At 36.2% G+C, this 22,551-nt stretch overlaps 1 protein-coding gene across 1 annotated transcript in view; it reads right to left on the bottom strand.

Moving 5' to 3' along the window:
• Positions 1–1,191: 1,191 nt before the first annotated feature.
• Positions 1,192–22,551, bottom strand: part of LOC105505093 (roundabout homolog 1-like) — an 871,992-nt gene continuing 850,632 nt past the window's right edge. Inside the window, exons 4-5 of the mRNA XM_011932797.1 lie at positions 6,780–7,106; positions 1,192–1,409 (exon numbers count right to left, since the gene is read on the bottom strand). Coding sequence (XP_011788187.1) covers positions 1,303–1,409; positions 6,780–7,106 — 434 coding nt within the window. The 3' untranslated portion in view covers positions 1,192–1,302. The remainder of the gene's footprint in view (positions 1,410–6,779; positions 7,107–22,551) is intronic.

Genomic DNA, 22,551 nt, shown 5'->3' with positions numbered 1-22,551 from the left:
AATTTAAAGAAATTTAATAACTGAAGCATTTTATTTAAATTTTAGTATCTTAGCAAATATATCTTCAAGTTCAACATAAAGTAAGAATTGATCTCATTTTCGAAATCAGAACTGTCCAAGTCCCCTTCAGATAAGAGGATTTGTTTACATAATCTTTCAGTTCTCTACTCTCTAACCATAATGGACGTAAAGAGAAAAAAGTAGTGAAACCAATAGCAACAACAATTGACACTTATGAATTATAACCATGTGCTAGTAACTGTGTTATATATTTTACATGCGTTATTTCATTTAATCATCAATCACTTTTGGAATAAAGAGCCAGTATACTTTAGAGTATAAGTGTACAAAAAAGTAACATGGTGTTTAAAATTGTTAAACTAAACCACCCTTTAACAGTCTTCCTTTGAATACTGAAAATAAAAATAAGATGTATACAAATGTTTTAGAATCTGATCAAAGCATTTTCAAATGGTACATATTTTTAAAAGACAAAAGTAGAGGAAACAAGGAATATTTTAAAAGATGCAATATAAAGCTAGTTCAATTTCAAATATAAAAAGTCTGTCAAGTAAAGATATATACATATATGTGTGTGTTTTCACATACATATATTTATATATGGCTTTTCTGCCCTCACCAAAGACCATCCACTTTTGCCAAGAGTTAGTTCTAAGCTGTGGTGCTGGTATCTCAGAAGTCAGGGATTGTCATCTATTCTCAGCTCAAAATGGAGGACTCAATTTCCGGTCTTCATGCTACCACCGATCTGCTCTTTGATACTGAACAAATCTTTCCTGCCCTCAATCTTCCTGATTCCCACATAGACACAGACACACACACCAATCAATCAATCAGTATTTTATAATAGCAGATGCTATTTCCACTCCACTTTGCCTCATCTGAACCGTGTGACCCCTAGGAGTAATCCTTCCATCGTCCATGGGCTGGATTTTGGAAATACATTCTGTCGTACCTAAGTAAACATGTGGCTACTCAGCATGCATGGTCAGTTCACGCTCTCATTTTACCCGCATGAGGAAAACTGTATAATCTGAATTCTAAGACACTTTAAGAAGCATAATTTACTACTAATAACGATGAAATAACATTGAAAGCAGCGAGAAAATATTCCTTCAAAATGCATACATTTTACTTCAAAGCAATTACTATTAAAAAGCACTCCGGTTAGTAAAATCTAAAGAAGACATAATCTTTAATTAATTAACAAAATATATATACGCTTTTAGGAAAATTAGTTCTTCTATGGTTTTGCTGCTAAGATAGCCAGCAGATGTCTGCCTAGTCTGGAGGGAATTTCTCTTCCTCAGGAGAAAACAGCTTAAATGGAAACAAATAGCCATATGCTAACTGTCCACTGCTTAGCAGATGATGTAGAGAGCCATGTTCTACAATGGAAAACATGAGGGTCAAGGTTCAAATTAACTTTCTTTAAACTTCAGTGTAATTATCCAAGATCAAATTACGTATTAAATATAAGTTGTGTCAAAGATCTGTACTATCAATTTGTGGCAGGCATAACATGGAGTTCTAAGATTAATCATTGGTGATATTGGGTACAGGAGAATAGACCCACAAAATATTTTCCTAATAAGCTTTTAAATAGAGCTAATCCAAAATAAGCAAGAAAATACTACTCGTAAGACCTTAGAAAGGTGACTTTGAAACTGAATTAGACAAATAGTGAATTTTTAAGTCTTAAAAACAACAAAGTATTCTAAATCAAATAATTTCATATTCTCATCAAGAGGTGATTATTGGTTTGCAAAGAAAAATAATGAAAAAAAAATTTTAAAACCACATTTGTGCATAAAAATTGTTTTATAAAATCAAACTTCAAATAATTACAAGTGAAAACATTAGAAATAAAAACTACTACACATTTCTTAGCATTCCAATGTTTTGGCTTTATAATTGTGTGAGATAACTTTAACTGCACCAAAACTGTTTTTGAGAAAAAGGTTTATAGCTTTTGCTACACAGCAAAGAACAGCAGCAAAACATAAACCAATATCTGCACTGAGGTCTACCCTTGTTATAATTGGGATATAAATGAAAATAAAAATACATACTCCCCCAAATAACATAAATAGAATAACTTTAGTGCATTACTTCAGCTTAAATAAATATTAAAGGCACAATAGACAAAAATATTATTTCTATACAGAAATAAAGGTTTTAAATGGCATTCTATATTAAATTTTTTTCAATGTTTGAGAGGTCGACAATTGTTAGGAACCAAGAAATACAGTTGTTGTCACAGCTGTAAAACTTGGTTTAAAGGCAAATGAAACACATATCAATGTTTTTAAAAGCATTACCAGCAACTGCGCTATGAAACCTGGGTTGCCCCAAGACACTTTTCCTCAGTGTTTTTACTTGGGGTGATGGTTTCACTAAGCAATTAGATGCAATCTTTGTCTTCCTGTGTCTGAGCCTTAGGGAAAGTAACAATAGTTCTCATTGAACTTCTGGTACCTAAACTGAGGAAACATTTTTTTAGGTAGTAATATTTTCCAGGAAAAAATAAAACCCAAACTATAACAATACTTTACAGGCTTAACTGACAGCAAATAAAGCCCATGCTTTCCCCTCACCTTGACCCTGTTTATGTCACATACAGAAAGCTAGTTTTGGCTTTAGGACTGAAACGTCTTCAAAATGGTGAATTAGCAGTGCCCATCACCTAAAATAAATAACTGAAATGCAGTGAATGAAATTACTACCTATCCATTTGTAGTGCACTGTAGCATGATTTTTCTAAATAATAGTTTCTAGACTTTGTAAACACACAAAATCTTTTTAACTACAGAGTATTTAATTTTTCCAATAAATTTGTGTCTAAATCATACAATTTGCCCAAATGAAAATTTTTTTGAGACAAGTTTATACTCTGTCACTCAGGGTGGAGGGCAGGGAGGCAATCATGACTCACTGCTGCCTAAATCTCCAGCACCCAAGAAATCCTCCTGTCTCAGCCTCCAGAGTAGCTGCCGCTACAGACATGCACCACCATGACCAGCTAATTTTTTTTTTTTTTTACTCTTTGCAGAAATGATGTCTTGCTGTGTTTCCCAGGTTGATCTCAAAGTCCTGGCCTCAAGTGATTCCTGTCTTGGGCTCCCAAACTCTTGGGATTATAGGCGTGTGCCACCATATCCAGCTAAAAACATGCTTTTAATAACTGCAATTAAACTAGTATAAAAATTATTCAAAGCAAACACTACTCAACTTTTTTCAGGGTTTCTCTTTTTGTTTTGTTTTCCTTTTTTTGTTTTTTTTTTTGAGACGGAGTCTCACTCTGTCGCTCAGGCTGGAGTGCGGTGGTGTGATCTCGGCTCACTGCAACCTCTGCCTCCTGGGTTCAAGCAATTCTCCTGCCTCAGCCTCCCGAGTAGCTGGGATTACAGGCACGTGCCACCATGCCCAGCTAATTTTTGTATTTTTAGTAGGGACGGTGTTTCACCACGTTGTCCAGGCTGGTCTCAAACTCCTGACCTCAGGCAATCCGCCTGCCTCAGCCTCCCAAAGTGCTGGGATTACAAGCATGAGCCACTGCGCCTGGCCCAGGGTTTCAAATATTTATTATCACTAATAAGAATGCTTCTTATAAAACTATCCTTCTTAATGTCAAACTATATTTGATAAATATTTACTCTCTCTCTATATATATATGTATTTCCCCATTTAAAAGTATATTAATTGTTCCCGAATAATATCTTAAAGTATTTTAAAGTACATATATTAAATTGCATTCAGTCAATTATAATGTTCTTTTTTCTCGGGAGCTTGAAAACATTTTGGAGACATAATGATGAACATCATCCTAAAATTTATGAGCCACACATTCAGGGGCTCTGTATTTTAATACTTTGCCAGTAAAAGTGATATAATGATCTTATGGCTGGTTTCAACTCCATGATTGTATATTTTGTTGACTAAGGCTAGAAAGCTTTTCCCATAATGGCTTCTCAAGGTAATGGAATGTCTAGCTAAGAAAGAGAACTTAACTGCCAACTAATAGTACTTTAAAATATCTACACAAAGCCAGGTTAGAAAAGACAACTGTCTACATCCTCGTGCATTCAAAGTACCTTGATCATGCGGGGGTAAAACTAAAGGTGTTTGAAAACGATGCTCTAGGAAGTAAGCATTCAGTCCTTTTATTCAAGTCTGTAACTTTTTAAAAACTTCTGACAATGATAAAAACACAAGCAGAGTAGGAAATAATACAGAAAATAATACAGATTTTTGATATCTGAAAACATCAAAGTTGGTAAATACCTCACTTAGTAGCAATTATGATTCCAGAGAACAAACAATCACTATTTTACCCTCTGTAGCTTCTTATCTACCAGAATAGGAGCTGGTTTAGCATCTATATCACCTTTTTAATCCTCTAAATTAGTTTTCAGATAACTTAGTTTTATCTCCACAGAGAATAATTATTCTTCAATATAAATGTGTCAAAAGTTACAAAGATACTAACACCATAACTCTGAAATAGGACTTTATCAAAATATGCAGTTGGTCCTCTATATCCATGGGCTTCTGCAACTGTGGAATCAACCAACCACAGATGGAAAATATTAGGGGAAAAGAAATGATAGCATCTATACTGAATATGAATGGCTTTTTTACCCTTGCGATTATCCCGTAGACAATACAGTATAGCAACAATTACTATAAGACCTATTGAACGTAATCCAAACATATTTGTAAGTATATGGGGGAGGGCGTGCATAGGTTATGTGTAAATACTATGTCATATATAAAGAACTTGAGCATCCATGGGTATTTGTATATACAGCAGTCCTGTAACCAACGCACATGAATACCGAGGGAGGACTATACGTTCTTTTATAAATAGGTCAAATATTTAAACTTATTTTGCATGGGCTACATTTCAAGTTGGACTTAAAAAACAAACAAACAAACAAACAAACAAACAAAACTAGCCTTCTGTGATGATGATAGCTGTCATTTACCTCACTAATTTAGTCCTGAGACCTTTACTGAGAATCAAGACACTAAGAGAAATGCTGTAAGGTTCATTGTTAGTTAACTGTGAATAGGCAAATATAAACTGGATTGGAGAACTTCAAGGAAATATTTTTAAAATGAATAGTTAGTTTCAACATAGTTGTAAATGGCTGCTTTAATTTTTATTGTATCTAATTATATTTTACGCCCATATCAGACACTTTTGGCATTCTGTCTTAGGTAACATGAGGCTCTGGGAGAGCGATCAAATCATTCACATTCTCCGGGGCTGATTTCACGTTAGTAATATGATCGCGTTGGAATAATCTGTCTCTAAATTCCTTTCCACATTTATAATTTCATAATTATATGCATGCATCATTTTATACTTATTTAAGTTATATTTGAATATTGAAGACAACTTTGGAGACTATGAAAACTAATAATAGAATTAAAATTTCAAAAATAAACTTTTTTATATAATTAAAATTTTGAACATATCAATTATCTTGGAAAAACATCATATACAAATATATACATAGTTATGTATATAGTTTTATAGAAAATTATATATAAAGTGAATTTTATCTAAATTTCCTTTGTCTCTCCAATCCCTATGCAATTCTCAATTTTTGTCATATTATATACAGCAGGATCCTTTCAAGGAAATGAATCATTTTGGCTACTCCTTGAATGTAGATAGAAAATAAAAGAAGCCCAATTCTTATTCAACTGCAGTACAAATCTAGCCTATAGACACAACAGTTCAATGATTAGTCAATAAATCCTTCTTGAGGGTAATTTCAAATAAACTGTATTTGGTGCCAGTGTAAATAAACTGAACCACCAACTACTTGAGGATAACATACACCTGTTTCCTTCCAAAGGCACCCCACAGTAGCCAAGAAAATAAAATATAAGGCATATATTTATACTTTTTTGATATAGTTTTAATAGAAATATATTTCTAAGAATTAGAAATGGTTAAAACCCTAGCTTAAACTGCCAGTTGAAAGTATTTTTCTTAATGAAGACACATTTTTAAATCCCACAGTATCTTATTTATAGACAAATTCTCATATGTAGATATGTATAAATGCGTGTGTGCACACGTGTGCGTGGTGCATGTGCGTGCACGTGTGCGCGCGCGTGCGTGTGCTAGTGTGCGTATGCGTGCGTGTGTGTGTGTGCGTGCGTGCATGTGTGTATTTTTTGGCTATTCACAGGCATGATCCCACTACTGATCAGCCTGGGAGTTTTGATCTGTTCCGTTTCTGACCTGATCCTGTTCACCCTTCCTTAGGCCAACCTGGTGGTTCCCCATTCTCAGGAGGTCACCATACCGATGCCAAACTCAGTTTGGACACCCAGTGGGCAGGGTGCAGTACAGCCCAAAATTCCTGGGCTCAAGCAATTCACTTGCCTCAGTGTCTCAAGTAGCTGAACTATAGGCAGCACATGGTCCCCTATTCAATACATTTAAAAGTAACAAAGGAGGGGGTAGAAAAATTTTAATAAAATTTTCCAACAGAAAATCAGTCCCAATCAAAAGTCAAATCATTAATCAGCGCTGTGTAAATCCCAATTTAGCCTGAATAACAAGTTAGGATGAGAAACACAGAAAACTCCAATAGTAGATTGCATTCATATATAAAGCTAGAGATTATCCTCAGGTAAGGCCTAGGATACAAATTCGACTTTTCATTGCCATGATCAAACAAATGATGCCATTCTGCCACTCCCCCTGCCAAACACAGAAAGCCCAGTTTACTTACTGGCTACTTCCAGCGATGCATTGTGGCTCACGGCCTCTCCAAGGTAATTCCTTGCTACACAGACATAGACCCCTTCATCAGGTCTACTTTTCCGTCCATGTACTATACGTAAGAAAAATAAAGATCCACTTGGCAGCAACATTCGGTGTGAGCGAGGGTCATCTTTGTCTGTCTCCACTCTCTCTCCCCCTTTATACCATTCAATAGTGGGTGTGGGGCGGCCTTCAGCTTTGCAGTTCAAAGTTGCAGGTTCTCCTTTTGAGACAATCAGGTCTGAAGGATGTTCAACAATGCGAGGTGGAAAATCTTCCTGACGAAGACGGGAGCCTGCAGAAGAATTGACAAAGTATCTTCAAATATCACTTGAAAACAGTTAATCGCTTATTTCAAAAGCATCGGCTTAACCATTACTGTTTAAACACTGCATAACATTGGCCTACCCTTCCTACCCTATTTACTAACAATATTTCTGGTGTCTGCCTTGACTACACCTTCCAATTCCTGAATCCTTTTGAGTCTCTACTCAGAAACTTCTCTAGCCTACAAACTGTCTGTGCAAATCCTGTCTGTTCCTCAAATCCCTTATCCATTATCCACAAGTCCTTTCAGAACCCATTACATTGCCTGTCTGTATCATGCATGTGCCTATTTCTGCAGAGGAATGCGGTAGAGAAGTACTGAATGGCTTCCCGAGTATTACAAATAATGGCACGGCTCCCTGGAATCTCCTTTTCAACAAACATCAGTCAACACTTTAACAAAACATATGCTATATACTAATGAACATTTACATTCAAATATATAATAGAACTGTCCTTTATGTAGACTTTTCTATGTTCCTAAATAATAAAAAGTATATACACCTCCCCAGTTTTATTAATACATTAATTTTATTAATAATTTATATTTTAATCGACTTCAGAGGTGAAATGCTAAGTACCTGAGTTTCAATAATTAAATATACGATTAAATGGTAAACGATGTTGAGTGATGGGCTTCATTCTGTACTTTACATATTACTTAATACATGAAGCCCTGAGTGTCTATGTCATTTAAATGTTTTCTGTGTCTGTACCTCATTGTTTCCAATGAGATTACAATCTCAAAAACAGGAATGATGTTTCATATTTTATAACATTCCTATCTTATTTCTGCTTATATAGAGTACATACAAATTTATCAAAGATTTCTCAAATTCGACAGCCAAAGGCCTTACTGAATAGAGTCCCAAACTTTGCCCTCATCTAGTATTTCAAGGTCCATGAATAAGGCAAAGTAGAAACCAGTCTTCCTCTCTTTCTGTCCCCTAGTCCTTCCCAAATTCCTCCCAAAAAGTTCTCAAATTAGGCCGGGCGCGGTGGCTCAGGCCTGTAATCCCAGCACTTTGGGAGGCCGAGGTGGGAGGATCACGAGGTCAGGAAATCGAGACCATCCTGGCTAACCTGGTGAAACCCCATCTCTACTAAAAATACAAAAAATTAGCCGGGCGTGGTGGCGGCGCCTGTGGTCCCAGCTCCTCGGGAGGCTGAGGCAGGAGAATGGCGGGAACCCGGGGGGCGGAGCTTGCAGTGAGCTGAGATCCGGCCACCCCACTCCAGCCTGGGCGACAAAAAAAGTTCTCAAATTAATCTGCTTAGCCTTGTCTCTATAGCCAGCTACCATCACAAGTCCAATTACCGTCCCTTTCTACCAGGATGTAGGAAAGCCTCTGAAATAGTTTCACTTCAGTGTAGCCAGATGAAGGCTCTGAAATGCAAATATAATGTGGGTTGTCCTCTACTTCAGTGGCTCTTAAAATAAACTTATTGCTCTTAAGGTAAGTCTTTAACTAGACCTGCAAGAGCTAACACGTTCATTCCCTGATCCAACTGTCTAGACACTTCCTGTTCCATGCCTTTCTCTGCTGTCTTCAGCCTGACTTCTGTTAGCTCCACAGATACCTTGCACATCCTACTGCCACATGACTTATGCGTGCCACAGGGTCTGGGCTTGAAATAATCTTACGGTAGAATACACCTACTCTTATTTCAAATCTCTGCTCTCCCTAATCTTTACAAGAAAGTTAAATGTTGGTTTTATAAACCTAAATAGCACTATATAGCTACCCATGGTAAGAATGATAAGAATCACAATACATAAATCTATTTGTCTGATGCTATTTGTCTGTTTTTTCCACCCTTCTGTAAGATCTGCGGGTCTGGTTTTGCTCACGGTATTTCCCTTATGCTTGGCAGAGTGCTGTTCACATTATAGTACTCAGTAAACTATGTGTTGAGTAAATGACAAAAAAGAATGAAGTGCTGACAAGAAAGACCTAACTAGGCAGAATGAGATGAAGTTTAAGAATCATGCATTCTATGACAAGACAGGAAAATATTTTATTTTAAAAAGTTATGACTAATATGTATACATTCATCCTTTAATAGACTGTAAGGCCTACATGAGGCTTATTTGTATCTGTTTCTAATTTGTAACTCCTCCAACTAATGTTTTTTCTTAGTGAAATGAATTAATGAATAATAGATCTATTATTTATGTTCACCATGAAACAAAAATTATAATTTGAAATGCTAATAGTTTTATCTGAAACACTAATAACTTTAGCTTAGTGCATATATACAACATGTTATAGATTCTTTCAATGAAACTAAGCTCTAGAAAGGGAGGAAATAAACTAGCAATATAAAACAAGAAATTACTTGGAAACTCATATTCTCTAAGGCTATGTTGAAGCTAAGTGAAATTCAGATTGGATTTTAGATTAGTCACAATAGTCAGTGCTATATAACTTCAGAAGATTAAGTATTACAGTACGTTCTTGGCCTTTACCCTTGGCTGGAATTCTGAAAGGTGGATGCTAAGGAGGATTGACTGCTGAGGAGATATTTAATTAAAGGAACTTTTATTTTAGAATCTGAAAGTCCATTTCAGATAGAAAATAGGGATATATAGGTTGTCATGAGAATACAAAGAAGGGGTACCTAAGATTGCCTGAGCAAGACAGAGAAGAAACTCAAACACATTACATTTGAGATAAGCCTTGAAGAATGAGTCAGAAAGGGAAGACAGGAGATGATTTCACCCAGAGGCCCAGGTACAGAAGTACGTGGTACACTTGCAGGACCTGCAAGTGGCTTAGTACGGCATGAGTATAAAGTGCATTTCGGAGATGGTGAAATATAAGTATGAAGAAATAGCTAAAAGAAGTAACATCTTGGGCTTTGTAGACTGAGCAAGAGTTTTAGAACCCAGTGGAAGGCAACCAGAAACCATTAAAAAATTTTAAGCAAGGGATGGGTATCATAAAGGCTGGTTTTAAAGAGCTCACTGTTGGCAGCATGAAACTTGACTTAACAGGATGAGCTAAGAAGGAATTAGTGAGGACTCATTTCAAGCAATAAATCTGAAAACCAGGGTCAGGCGTGGTGGCTCATGCCTGGAATTCCAGCACTTTGGGAGGTCAAGGCAGGAGGATCACTTGAGCCCAGGAGTTCAAGACGAGCCTAGGCAACACAAGGAAACCGTATCTCTATAAAAAAATGTAAACAATTAGCCAGGTGTATGATGCACGCCTGTAATCCCAGCAACTCAGGAGCTCGGGTGCAATGATCACCTGGGCCTGGGAAGTCGAGGCTGCAGTGAGCTGAGATCGCACCACTGCATTCCGGCACAGGGACAGAGGGAGACACCGCCTCAAAAATAAAGAAAGAAAGAAATCCGAGAGCCAGAATTTAGACATTAACAGACAGAAAGGAAAACAGATGGAAGAATCTCAAGATATTAATTCATAAAATCAACAGAATCTAGCCACTGACAGGATGGAGGAAAAGGAAAGGCAAATGCACAGGATGGAGGAGAGGCAGAGGGTAGGGCGTTTCCAAGTTTCTTGTCTCTGTAATGGGTGAAAAGCAGTCTCGCTGAAGGTAGGGAATAAGAGAGTGAAATTTGGTAAGAGGAAGAAGGGCGAGGAGAGAATTCTATCCAGTATGAGACATGAAGAATTTGGGATACTTCTAGAATATCCAAACGGTGTTGACAAGCTGTCAATTGTATGTCCTTAAGTTTGACCTCGAAAAAGAAATCTCAGCTGGAAAGTCAATTAGAATAGAGCCACTGATGAAATCCATAGGAAAGATCAAAACTGTCTGGGGAAGCCCAGCCAAGTAGCCCCAGCGACTCGGCAGGCTGAGGTGGAAGGATCCCTTGAGCCCGTGAGTTGGAGGCTGCAGTGTGCTACGATCACACCTGTGAATACCCACTGCACTTCAGCCTGGGCAACAGAGTAATACCCCGTCTCTAAAATTGTTTTTTGTTTAAGTCCAGAGGGATTATGTACGGGAAGTCATGACCAATTACAGAATCTGGATGTCACCCAGGCTCCACTAAAGGGCAGTGTTTCTGAGGGTTTGCTCTGTCCCTAATTTGCAGTCCCCTATAGTGAAACCACAACCACTATGGCTTTGGGAATGGAACTCAGGACCAAGTTAGTACCACGATGTTTGTACAGAACAATTCAGGAAACATCTCAGCAATAAAAATGTTTTCCATATTATTAAATGATAAATTTCTCAAAAGGCTCTATTTCTCAAAAATACTCTTTCTTCAGATTGTTACTAGGCATTGCTTCAAGGAAGAGTTGCAGTTTTCAGGCTGATTAGTCTGCTAATGCATATTATGAGGTACAAAAGAGGGGTATAATATGCAGCATTTCCCAACTTATTTGGCCACTGAACTCTTTTTTATTTAATTATGTATTTATTTATTTATTTTTTGCAGAATATCCCACTGACTGAACTTTGCTTCTACAGGTTTCAAGAGAAAATATACACTATCGAGCACGTGATAATTTGAGGAGAATGAATAGGATCAGCAAAAAACCTATTATTTGACTATTAAGCCAATACCTTTGGAGGTTATAAGAAAATACAGAAATCCCACGTTTCTCATAATGTATAAACTTCAGAAAAAAAGATCTTCCAATTTCTGAGTGATATTTATGAGTGGTTAACTTCAATAATAAAAACCATAAACGGTAATCATCTTTATTTAAAAAGTATAATGAAGTATTATTTGTTATAAAGTCTAAGCAGGAAGAAAAGGAAAAGAAAACTACTATTAATTATCCACCATCTTCTTTATTACAACATCTTTATGAAGTGTGTGGTGTTATATCTGTGCCCATATGGAGGAACCGAGACTCTCAGCTGTCATTCAGCTGGGAAGTGGCAGTGCTGGAGTTCAACCCTAGTCAGATTCAAAGTCCTTGCTCTTTCAAACTATTCCATAAATACTGCATTCATTAGTTAAAATCCACAGAGAAACATGCCTTGTTCATGCTTGCTTCCAACACTGGAAGTGTTCACTTTGATTGCTTACTTTTAAAATAGAGATGATAAAAGCATCAAGAAACGGTCAAACCTGTTGCTATCTGTTGTGTTTCCCCATGCACAGAATATCTATCTGTAAATGATTTCATAGTTACTTCACTCAGCAGAGACCCTGATGATGAATAAATGGAGATAGAAAGCTTTCCACGTATTGTGCCATCTTCTCCAAACATGAGCTCACACTGCTGAGTAAATATCCTTACATTATCAGTTTTTCATATTCTGAGAACCTCAATTCCTACACAATTGTTTGCACAATTAAAATTCAATATCATTGGTTTCCAACTCTTTTTCTGCCCATATATTTGAGGGTTTTGAAAACCTATATCATAAATATATATATAACCTATATATAATATACCATATATAACCTATATCATGGATATATATAACTCTGACTCACTTTCTCAAAGGAGAACTTTAAGGGAGTTACACCAGGTCAAATATGGAAGAGCATATATAAATCTCAGAAGAGTGCAGACGAAAGGCTCCAAGTAGCAGATATCAGTGATTGCAATCTTCCGCCCTAGAAGTGGTGTCCACCTTCACTCTGCCACATTTATAATATTATATATTTACGTACAGTATACATATAATATTCTTGACTCACTACTCATAACAAGCTTTCTCTCCTCAATCGTAAATTCCACATTCCTATAAGACATCCGATAACCATCACTCTAGTTATGTTCTAGTTATGTTAATCTGTATATATTTTATATAATAAGATACAAAATCTGCATCTCAATTGGCAGAACCAACTTCCAGGTTTCAACCACATTCTGCACAGTAAACGTAATAGTTGCAAAGAGGAGGGGAGGGGGGAACCACAGACTGATGACGTGAGGCTTTTAAAAAGGAACAAGGATGATACTCTCGCTGATACTGTCAACTGCCCTCTGCAAGAATCCTGACAGAATCTTGAGAATTCACTTCAGGCAAGACCAGCACCAGGGAAAGGGCAGGGGAGGATTCCTTCAACAACCGCCCAGTTGGAAGATAAAATATAAACATGAGTGACTGAAATATCTAAATATTTACACAACCACAGCTGGAAAAAGATAGACACGTAAGTGCTAAGTATTTCAAGGAAATACATCAAAGTCACATGAGATTTATGATGAGGAAACCAAACTCCTAGTTGGATGTAAACTGCTTCCCCCTCTGAGAGGTCACTTTTACACAAACACAGAACGTAACCATTAAAGAGACTGCTCTTGTTACTATTCTGCTGAGGTAAGCATAAACATATGCATTAAAATAATTATGTATATAATTTTATTCTTTATTCATATGTATGATTTAATATTTTTTTCTAGCATGACATTAATATTTATCTTATGGTTTTGTTTATTTGTGTTTCAGGTCTGTTTCTTAAGAGACTGAGAAAAAACAGTATTTATTTTATTAGTAGTTTTGTTTTGATCCAACTGTTTTCATACTCTGCTGTATAAAATTAGAAAACCTAAAATGATTAAAATATCTGTCTCCATCAAATATCATATTAACGTATCCTGCAGCACAAAAATTCTTATAAAACTTCTAAAAGCACAAGAGGAACAAATTCAGTGAGTAGCTGACAGACACACCATAAATATTAATAGACAATTTGGCGACATCTGTCCAAGGTGGGGACAGGGATGTATAGAATTGCCTCAAGGCAATTATATATATAATATATAAAAACCTATATATTTATATGTAGGTTTATACCTATATTCTTTTTTTTTTTTTTTTTAGAGTCTCGCTTTGTCGCCCAAACTGGAGTGCAGTGGCCGGATCTCAGCTCACTGCAAGCTCCGCCTCCCGGGTTCCCGCCATTCTCCTGCCTCAGCCTCCCAAGTAGCTGGGACCACAGGCGCCGCCACCTCGCCCGGCTAGTTTTTTGTATTTTTAGTAGAGACGGGGTTTCACCGTGTTAGCCAGGATGGTCTCGATCTCCTGACCTTGTGATCCGCCCGTCTCAGCCTCCCAAAGTGCTGGGATTACAGGCTTGAGCCACGCGCCCGGCCTAAACATATATTCTTAAAAGAGCCTTGCTGCTTAACACTTTTATTTAAGCTCCGTTTACATTTTAAGGAGCAGAACTGCCTCCAATTATTAACATAAATCCTATCATGGGCACTAATCCTGTAATTTTCCTGTCAGAATTTCATCCTACAAGAAGATATTTGGTAAAAAATAAGGAGGCAGCACCCATTAATTACTCACTGTGCAGAGTAGATTTAAATATGCTCTATTAAGCTACACACATTTCCAAATACTCATGCTTCCTATTGAAATAAGAAGTATAAAAACAGTCCACACTCTACAAAAAAAGCTAAGTACTTTCACCTGAAATTATATATAGTACATGAACACAAGGAAAATGGAATGGATTATAATAACTACATGATTACTATATTATGCCATTTTCCTCAGCTACTTTGTTTTATCCTAATGTCTCTTGATTACAAACTTCTACCTAAGAAAACACTATTTAGAGGAGAACTTCTCCAGCCAAAATTTAGAATAACCCTAATAATTAACTGAGTGCCACTGGTAGAATTTATCACCTAAAATGGTTACCAAAACAGCCCAAAAGGAAATTCCAGGAGCGAATGCCTGGTGTTTCTGTAATATTCCTAAAGAATCTAATAGCGTATGCCTACGTCTCCCGAGATATGAAAAAGATTGGCAGTAGCATAAGTTAAATTTTAGAAACAATTTTGCCTCCCTCTCCCATTGTTAATAATATACAGACAACTAAGCAGGAGAGGCCTTTCTGTCATGAGACCCAAATGTCACAGAAGCCAGAAAGGCAGTGACTGCAGAATTGTCACGACTGAACCAATGCAGGCAGGATTTCATCCTGAGCTGTAACTAAGGGAATTGGAAGGTTGAAGCTGGCTAGCTGAGTTCATTTTTCCTATTTGCCCCTTAGTAAAATGCTCAAGTAACATGCAAACTGAAGAATTTTACTTTCTGTAAAATACCAAACAAATATATTTGCATGTGTTAAAGTTCAAATTCTCTCAATCTCCCATCCACCAATCTATCCGTCAGCTGTTTACCTGTATATTACTCCTATATTGTAGTATGAATTGTGTTAAGCATTGGCAGCACAAAGAAACATGAAATAGAATCCCCGATCTTAACAGCCTGAAGTCTACCAAGGGAGGCAGAAATATTAACACGGATAATACTGAAAAATAAGAGCCAGACAAGATAAGACAATAGTAGAAGAAACTGGAATCAGAGGAAGAAACAGCGTGAGGGTAGAGGGACATAAACTACTATAACATCTGGGGGGGGAAGTAATTAAAACTAGAGACGGGATTCAAATGCTCTGGGTTCAAATCTAGCCTCTGGTACTTCTGAGTTGTTTGAACTCGAATAAATTGCTTAAACTCTCACTCCGGAGGCTGAGGCAGGAGAATGGCGGGAACCCGGGAGGCGGAGCTTGCAGTGAGCTGAGATCCGGCCACCGCACTCCAGCCCGGGCGACAGAGTGAGACTCCGTCTCAAAAAAAAAACTCTCTGAATATTAGTTTCTCCATCTGTAAAATGCGGCTAAAATAATACCTACACTTTATAGGTTAGCATAAGTTCTAATGCGCAAAATAATATTATATTGATCCACGAGTTGGAACCATCAATCAAGTATTTTGGAAGTTGTCATAAGCACCATTATTTGATTTTAGATTCTCCTCCTAACTCTCTTCTGGAATTACATTAGGATTCTTAGTAATCTGTAGAAGAATTAATTATTTTCCCTAGATTTTTAAGAAGCACTGAAAATAAAGCTAAATCTTTAGTTTTAGTTGAGTATTCAACTTAAAATAATTTTCCACTTACACAGGTCTTGGCAAGTTTTGGCACAATTCCAGCAAAGCATCATTCAAAAGAGAAAAAAAAAAAAAAAAAAAAAAAACTAGAGCATTTAGCATAGCCAACTTACTGTTTTACTGAGAAGCATCAGAGACTGACTAACTAAAGCCATCTATAATAAAGCATCTCTGTTCCTTGTGGAAAACATTCCAAATATATCCACTGAGTAAACGTATTGCTTTCAGAATTTTAAAGACACACTAGTGCTTTTAAAATATTACTGAATGAATGGTCATGTTGTTTTTCATTTCCTTTTCATTAAAAATACAAATATACTATGGGGAGCCAGAGTATAGGCTGTTTGTAATTGTGCGTCCATAATACTCATTCTAATGGACCAAAACATTTAGGTCTGAAAATAGAATATAATACAACAAAAATAACATAATATAGTAGCTTATTTCAGCTGTTAGAACCAATCAGACCTTTGACATGTTCACTGACAAAGCAGTCTGGATAATATTTTCAATGGTGAAAAACAGTATTTGGGTGGTCCTATGATTTTTTTATTGCTATGGAAATATAGTTAATTATAATCTTGAGTTTTCTTTATATTAGAACAAATTATATGGTACTGCAATCAACGTGAACCTGCGCTTCATTTCTTTCTTTACAATATAGAAATAGCAGATGGTTATATATTTGAGCCAACTATAACCTCAATATACAGAACATGAGCAGATTCCTCTATTGAAGTGGCAACTTCAAAATACTCTTAGAACTTATAAAATAAACCTTGCTTACCAAAACTACTTTGTTCTCAATTTAAATTTCTAAAGAGAGAATATTTTTTTTCTGAAGTTAATCTTACTTTTGTGTCTAAAAACTTTTTTTCTTTTTTTAGAAACAAACCTGCACATGGGTACATGGGTACATGGGTACATGGGTACATGTGCAGAGGTAAACTGTGTGTCATGGGGCTTTGGTGTACATATGATTTCATCACCAAGCTGATAAGCATGGTACCCGATAGGTATTTTCTCTGAACCTCTCCCTCCTCCCAACCTCCACCCTCTGGTAAACCCCAGTGTCTGTGGTTCCCCTCTTTGTGTCCATGTGTTCTCACTGTAATGTTTTTAAGCTATCCGCTTAAAGTATGTAAAAACAAGTATGAATATAACAAAATTCCTTAGCCATAGGAGGGTTTTTAAAATTATCATTAAAGTAATATTTTTGAGTTCTTTGTCTACAGAGTTACATTAGATTTTCATGAAATTTGTATATTATAGATATAATTCACCAAAAGTCAACAAGCTAAAATCAATGCAAGTACTAAAAATAAAGCTTTCCAGTTTTTGAAATAGGCCATCCCACTTGTGTTATAGATATAATTCGCCAAAAGTCAACAAGCTAAAATCAATGAACGTACTAAAAATAAAGCTTTCCAGTTTTTGAATTAGGCCATCCCACTTGTGTTAGGCGGGTCACTGACGTCTGCAAGATAGCTTATGGGATTGCAATTTTAAGGATAGCCGTCTAAAAACAATTACACTTTTAGAAAACAAAATACTTAAAATAACCTTTTCAAGGATTACCGAGAAATCTCTAGAGGAATGCTGTCAACTTCACTCATTTGAAAAACTCAGTCAGTACTTCTGACACGCGTAAGAATTTCTGAAGAAAACCTTTTACACATTAGCAAACTAATTCTGCATTCTTCCTCTCCTGATACCTTCCTCATCTCTTTCTCATCATACCTTGGCTTTAGCTCTTGCAGATTCTAAGGGCACCCTCATCAGATACTGAGAGGCAGCTTCTCATCATTTAGCACATAAGATACAGAAATCTGAAAGGTATTCCAAATGTTAACTTAAATCTAAATTTTAAGTAATCATAAATACTTAAACAGCATCCCATGGTACATACTTTAGTAAATATTTACATGAGTAATTAGTAATCTTTATTTTCTAAAGGGGTAAGTAAATAATTCGTCATTCCAAAAGAAATGTCTAGTTGATCTAATAGACAAAATAAGCCATAAATAAAATATTTAAAAAATTATTAACATGTATACAGCTTAACATATATACAACTTTTGTTTTGTTTTGTTTTTTCATAAGAAAAGCTAATTTTTATTAAATATATACAACTTTTAATGCAAAAAGATTAGAATTCCCCAAATTTTCCTAATTCTAAAAACATTTTATTATTGATAATATGTCTACATGCATTTATCATTTTGTATTTTAATGCAACTTTGAAAGGGAAATCTATTACTTTAGTAACTATCTTGAAAGCGGTTTAATTCTTAATTTTGAAGGAAGAAAGCCATAAAAAGTTGTTTTGTTGAAATACTTGTGTTTAATTAATAAATAATTAACCATAACTGAAATATTTCCACATCCCTATTGCCTGGAACAGCACCTAGCATGTGGCAGGTACTCAATAAACATTTGTTGAATGAATAATCAATAATAATGGAGGAAGAAAACGTTAAGTGATCCCATAGGTATATAGACAAGCATCATTCTTGGAGCAGTCAGTGGACCTCTGAGCTGAACAGAAAATAAGGAATAGGCTTAATTCTGCTTATGGGAAGCAGAAATCCACAAGGGAAGGGAGCCCTGAAGATACAGCCTTCCTGTAAGCAATCGGCGATACAAGGCTCTTGGCCCATTCATCGCTGGAAGCTCTCCTTAAATTTACCTGAAACCTGCACACAGTATCATGTGTGGTATAAATACAAGAATTAACAGAGGTGTAAGTTGTACAGTCCTAGCTTAAAAGACAGATTGAGGAAAAAGACAGAAAAAGAAAGAGATGTAGAAGAAAGGTCTGAGAAGAATCTTAACATTATTTCTTAGAGGCTGTGGAGAAATGTATAGTTTTTGTTTCCTTCTCTCTAAGCGTGTGTCGTTTCTAAAGAATCCATGATCTTCTGGTGTTATTTTCATAATAAAACATTTTATTTTAGAAGTTCTAAAAACTAACAAACATTTTTTGGGAAAGTATGGAGAAAATAAAACTGAACCTTTGTTAACTCTTTTACATTCATTTATTCACCCAAAATATAGGTATGCTGCCCCAGGTCTGTACCAGATACTGGTGATACAAGAATGCAAAAAAACCTTGAAAAAAACCAAAAACAGTCAGTGGTACCTGTCTCTCTCTCTCTCTTTTCTTCTAGCTATTAAAGATGCAAAGTTAATACAAATGACAAGTGACACTATATGCACTTACATACCTCTTAGAAAACTTTTTAACATAGGGGTCCATAAACAACCAGTAAGCAAATGTGAAAGTTGTGTATGCAGAACTGCATGCAGCACAGTTAGTGGGAGCAAATGCCTCTGACAAAAATAAGCTTTCCTGGAAATGTGAAAAGCCTGAGTGAGATTACATGAATAGAGACCACAAACCCTGAGGCGCATAGCTGCTCAGTCATGCCCCGTGTGATCCCCAGGAGTTAAAAGACTGGATATGGATTTAAACCGATTAACAGGTATCAATTGCCGCTTCTCTTTAGGAGGCAAATAGACCTAATTATCTTATCTTCCATGCCATTACAAGCTAATTCCTGGTCTATGCTGCCCAGGGAAAATCACTTATTTAAACTTTAAATTATTTTTCTCTTCACATTTGATCATTTTTAAGCATGTGCGAGATCCTTCAATAATAATAAATTAAACCCAATTACATTATCAAAATATATTTTCTTCCTACTCAGCCTGTCATAACTGGTAATAACTGATATATCTCAATATAATGGGTTTTGCTCTAGCTTTCTACTAGCACAGAAACTACAACTGAGAGAGAGAGAGGTGCAGCATAAGGTTCTTGTTTTTTTAATATATAAATTTACTTTGTCATTAATCTTAGGACAATATATAATACAGTCTTTTAAAAAATAAGAGGATGTTTCTTTTGAAATAAGTATTTTGTTTACTACATATACGCATAAACATCTGCTTTGGAGAAACCTAGAGTGAGGTTTAAAATATAGATAACTCTTTTCTTACCTATTCAATCATAATCTCTGGGTACAAAGACTAGTAACTGGTCTTTACAGGTATGCAAGGTGATTTCTAACATACCCTAGAGTTTGGGAATCTTATTCCTTAAAGAGCTTTGAAATAAAACATTCAAACATTTGTTAATTCTCAAAATAACTTTAAATTGTAGTTGGAGAGATATTCAAGTTATAATTCTTATTTATCCATTAGGCTAATAATTCCAAATATTGATGTGTCTGAGAATTAGATATATCTCATCATTTTAGGACCAACTTCTGAGAAATGCCTTCCAATAAGTACCCTCAGTTTGAAAACAGGAGTATCTCTTCTTCTGAACACAACTTCCAAATAAAACTATATATTAAAAAATGCACGTATTTCAAGTTTATTGATGACTTAGTAAGATTAACCAATGCTTTTATATACAGGAACCTTCTCCTAAGTTGACCAATTCATCCCAGTTTAACCAGGACCGTCCCAGTTTAACCAGGATCATTCCAGTTTTAATAGTTAAAGTTTACCTCAATCAGTCCCTGGTAAACCAGGATGCTTGGTCACCCTTTCGTCGTCGTCTTTTTTTTTTTTTTTTTTGAGATCAGGTCTTCGCCCAGGTTGGAGTGCAGTGGTGTGACCTTGGCTCTCGGCAGCCTCAACCTCCCAGGCTCAAGCAATCCTCCCACCTGGGACCACAGGCGTACACCACCACACCCAGCTAGGTATACACCACCACACCACCACACCACCACACCCAGCTAGGTATACACCACCACACCACCACACCCAGCTAGGTATACACCACCACACCACCACACCCAGTTAGGTATACACCACCACACCACCACACCCAGCTCATTTTGTTTATTTTTAGTAGAGATTTTACTGTGTTGCCAGATGTGTCTCGAACTCCTGAGCTCAAGCCATCCTCCTGCCTCAGCTTCCCACAGTGGTGGGGTTACAGGCATGAGCACTGTACCGGCCCACCCTTTCTTCTTAAGTCAAGTGAAACAGACTGAAAGAGCAAATATCCCATCCAAAAAAAGTAATCATAGTAACTAGTACCAAAAAGCATATTCAAATTGTCCTATGGTGTAAACTGTTTTAAAACAAAGAATGCACTACATCCTAAACTACAGCAAATAAACATCTCGGTCAGGGGTGAGGGGTCAGTGGTAAAGAAAAAGTATCAGAAGTTCTTGGCTGACTTATTAACCAAATTAAAAAAAAAAAGTTTACTGAAAGGCAATACATGTGAAAGAAAGGGACTGCCACATTACTATCGTATTTGATAAACTGTAGTTTTATGACAAGAGTAGAATAGTCTACCCACTGTGAAAATACAGAAATAAATCCAATGCAAAGAGGAAAATTATAGTAAATTCTCTACTTGTTTTTTATGTTAATTTGAAACCCACAGGAATAAGAATTGTTAAATGGCAGAGACCCGACAAGAAAATAATCTAAAACAATGCATGGAAGTAAAATTATTTCAACTCAACAAATATTTACTGAGTAACTATTCTATATAGAGCCCTATCGATTGTAGATAGAAGCCCAAAATTTATAGCATTTATGGGCCTGTGATATAAGTATAGTAGACAAGGGAAGAAAGAACAGATTCACAAAAGTTCAATACAGAGCTATATCATAGATTTGCTAAAAGTTTTGTAAATTCACCCACTATGTGATCAACAAGGGATATATGCCACCTAAAAGCTTCACAATGATACCATGAAAAGCAATATATCAAGATCTGTGGCAATACAGTATCCAGTGTTTAACACACAGACAGCACAACATTTCAGCAATGGTAATTCCTTGATTATTTTCACCTGATGCACAACTGGGGTTAGCTTGGAGGTGGAAAAGGTACAATCAGGGATTATTAGTCAGAAGTATATGCTTTTGGGGAGTGGGGGAGGGTAGCAGGATTAAATTGTAAGATCGAAAAAACAGCCAGCTACTTCCGCAGCAAAAATTATCTAATCAAGCCGGGAAATAGTGCTGCCTGTAGTCCCAGCTGCTCGGGAGGCTGAGGTGGGAGGATTACTTGAGGCCAGGAATTTAAGGCTGTAATGAACCTAAGATGACACCCGTGACTAGTCGCTGCACTCCAGCCTGGGTGACACAGCAAAATCCCATCTCTAAAAAAATAGAAAATTAAATCTCAACTTAATTTTTTAAAAAAAACTTATCTAATCAGAAATATAGCGCTCTCAAAAATGAAAATCTGCAAATATCTACCAATGCAAATAGTGGTAATATTAATATATAATATAGCAATATACTTTTATAATATAGTGTTAACATATAGCAATATATATTTTATAATACATTAATATATTAGTAATATAATAGTAATATGTAGTTGTAGTATCTATTACGTATTTTATATATTATATATAAACTTAAAACAATTATTTTATATTTACCTGACTAAAAACACTATGGAAGAAGACAAGTTAAAGGAATACATAATGGGTCCGGGCGCGGTGGCTCACACCTGTAATCCCAGCACTTTGGGAGGCCGAGGTAGACAAATCACGAGGTCAGGAGATCGAGACC

The sequence above is a fragment of the Colobus angolensis genome, unplaced genomic scaffold (genome assembly GCF_000951035.1).
Source record: "Colobus angolensis palliatus isolate OR3802 unplaced genomic scaffold, Cang.pa_1.0 Scaffold98, whole genome shotgun sequence".
Taxonomy (NCBI): domain Eukaryota; kingdom Metazoa; phylum Chordata; class Mammalia; order Primates; family Cercopithecidae; genus Colobus; species Colobus angolensis.
Note: the sequence above shows the minus strand (reverse complement) of the source record. Positions and strands in the feature narration are given on the sequence as shown.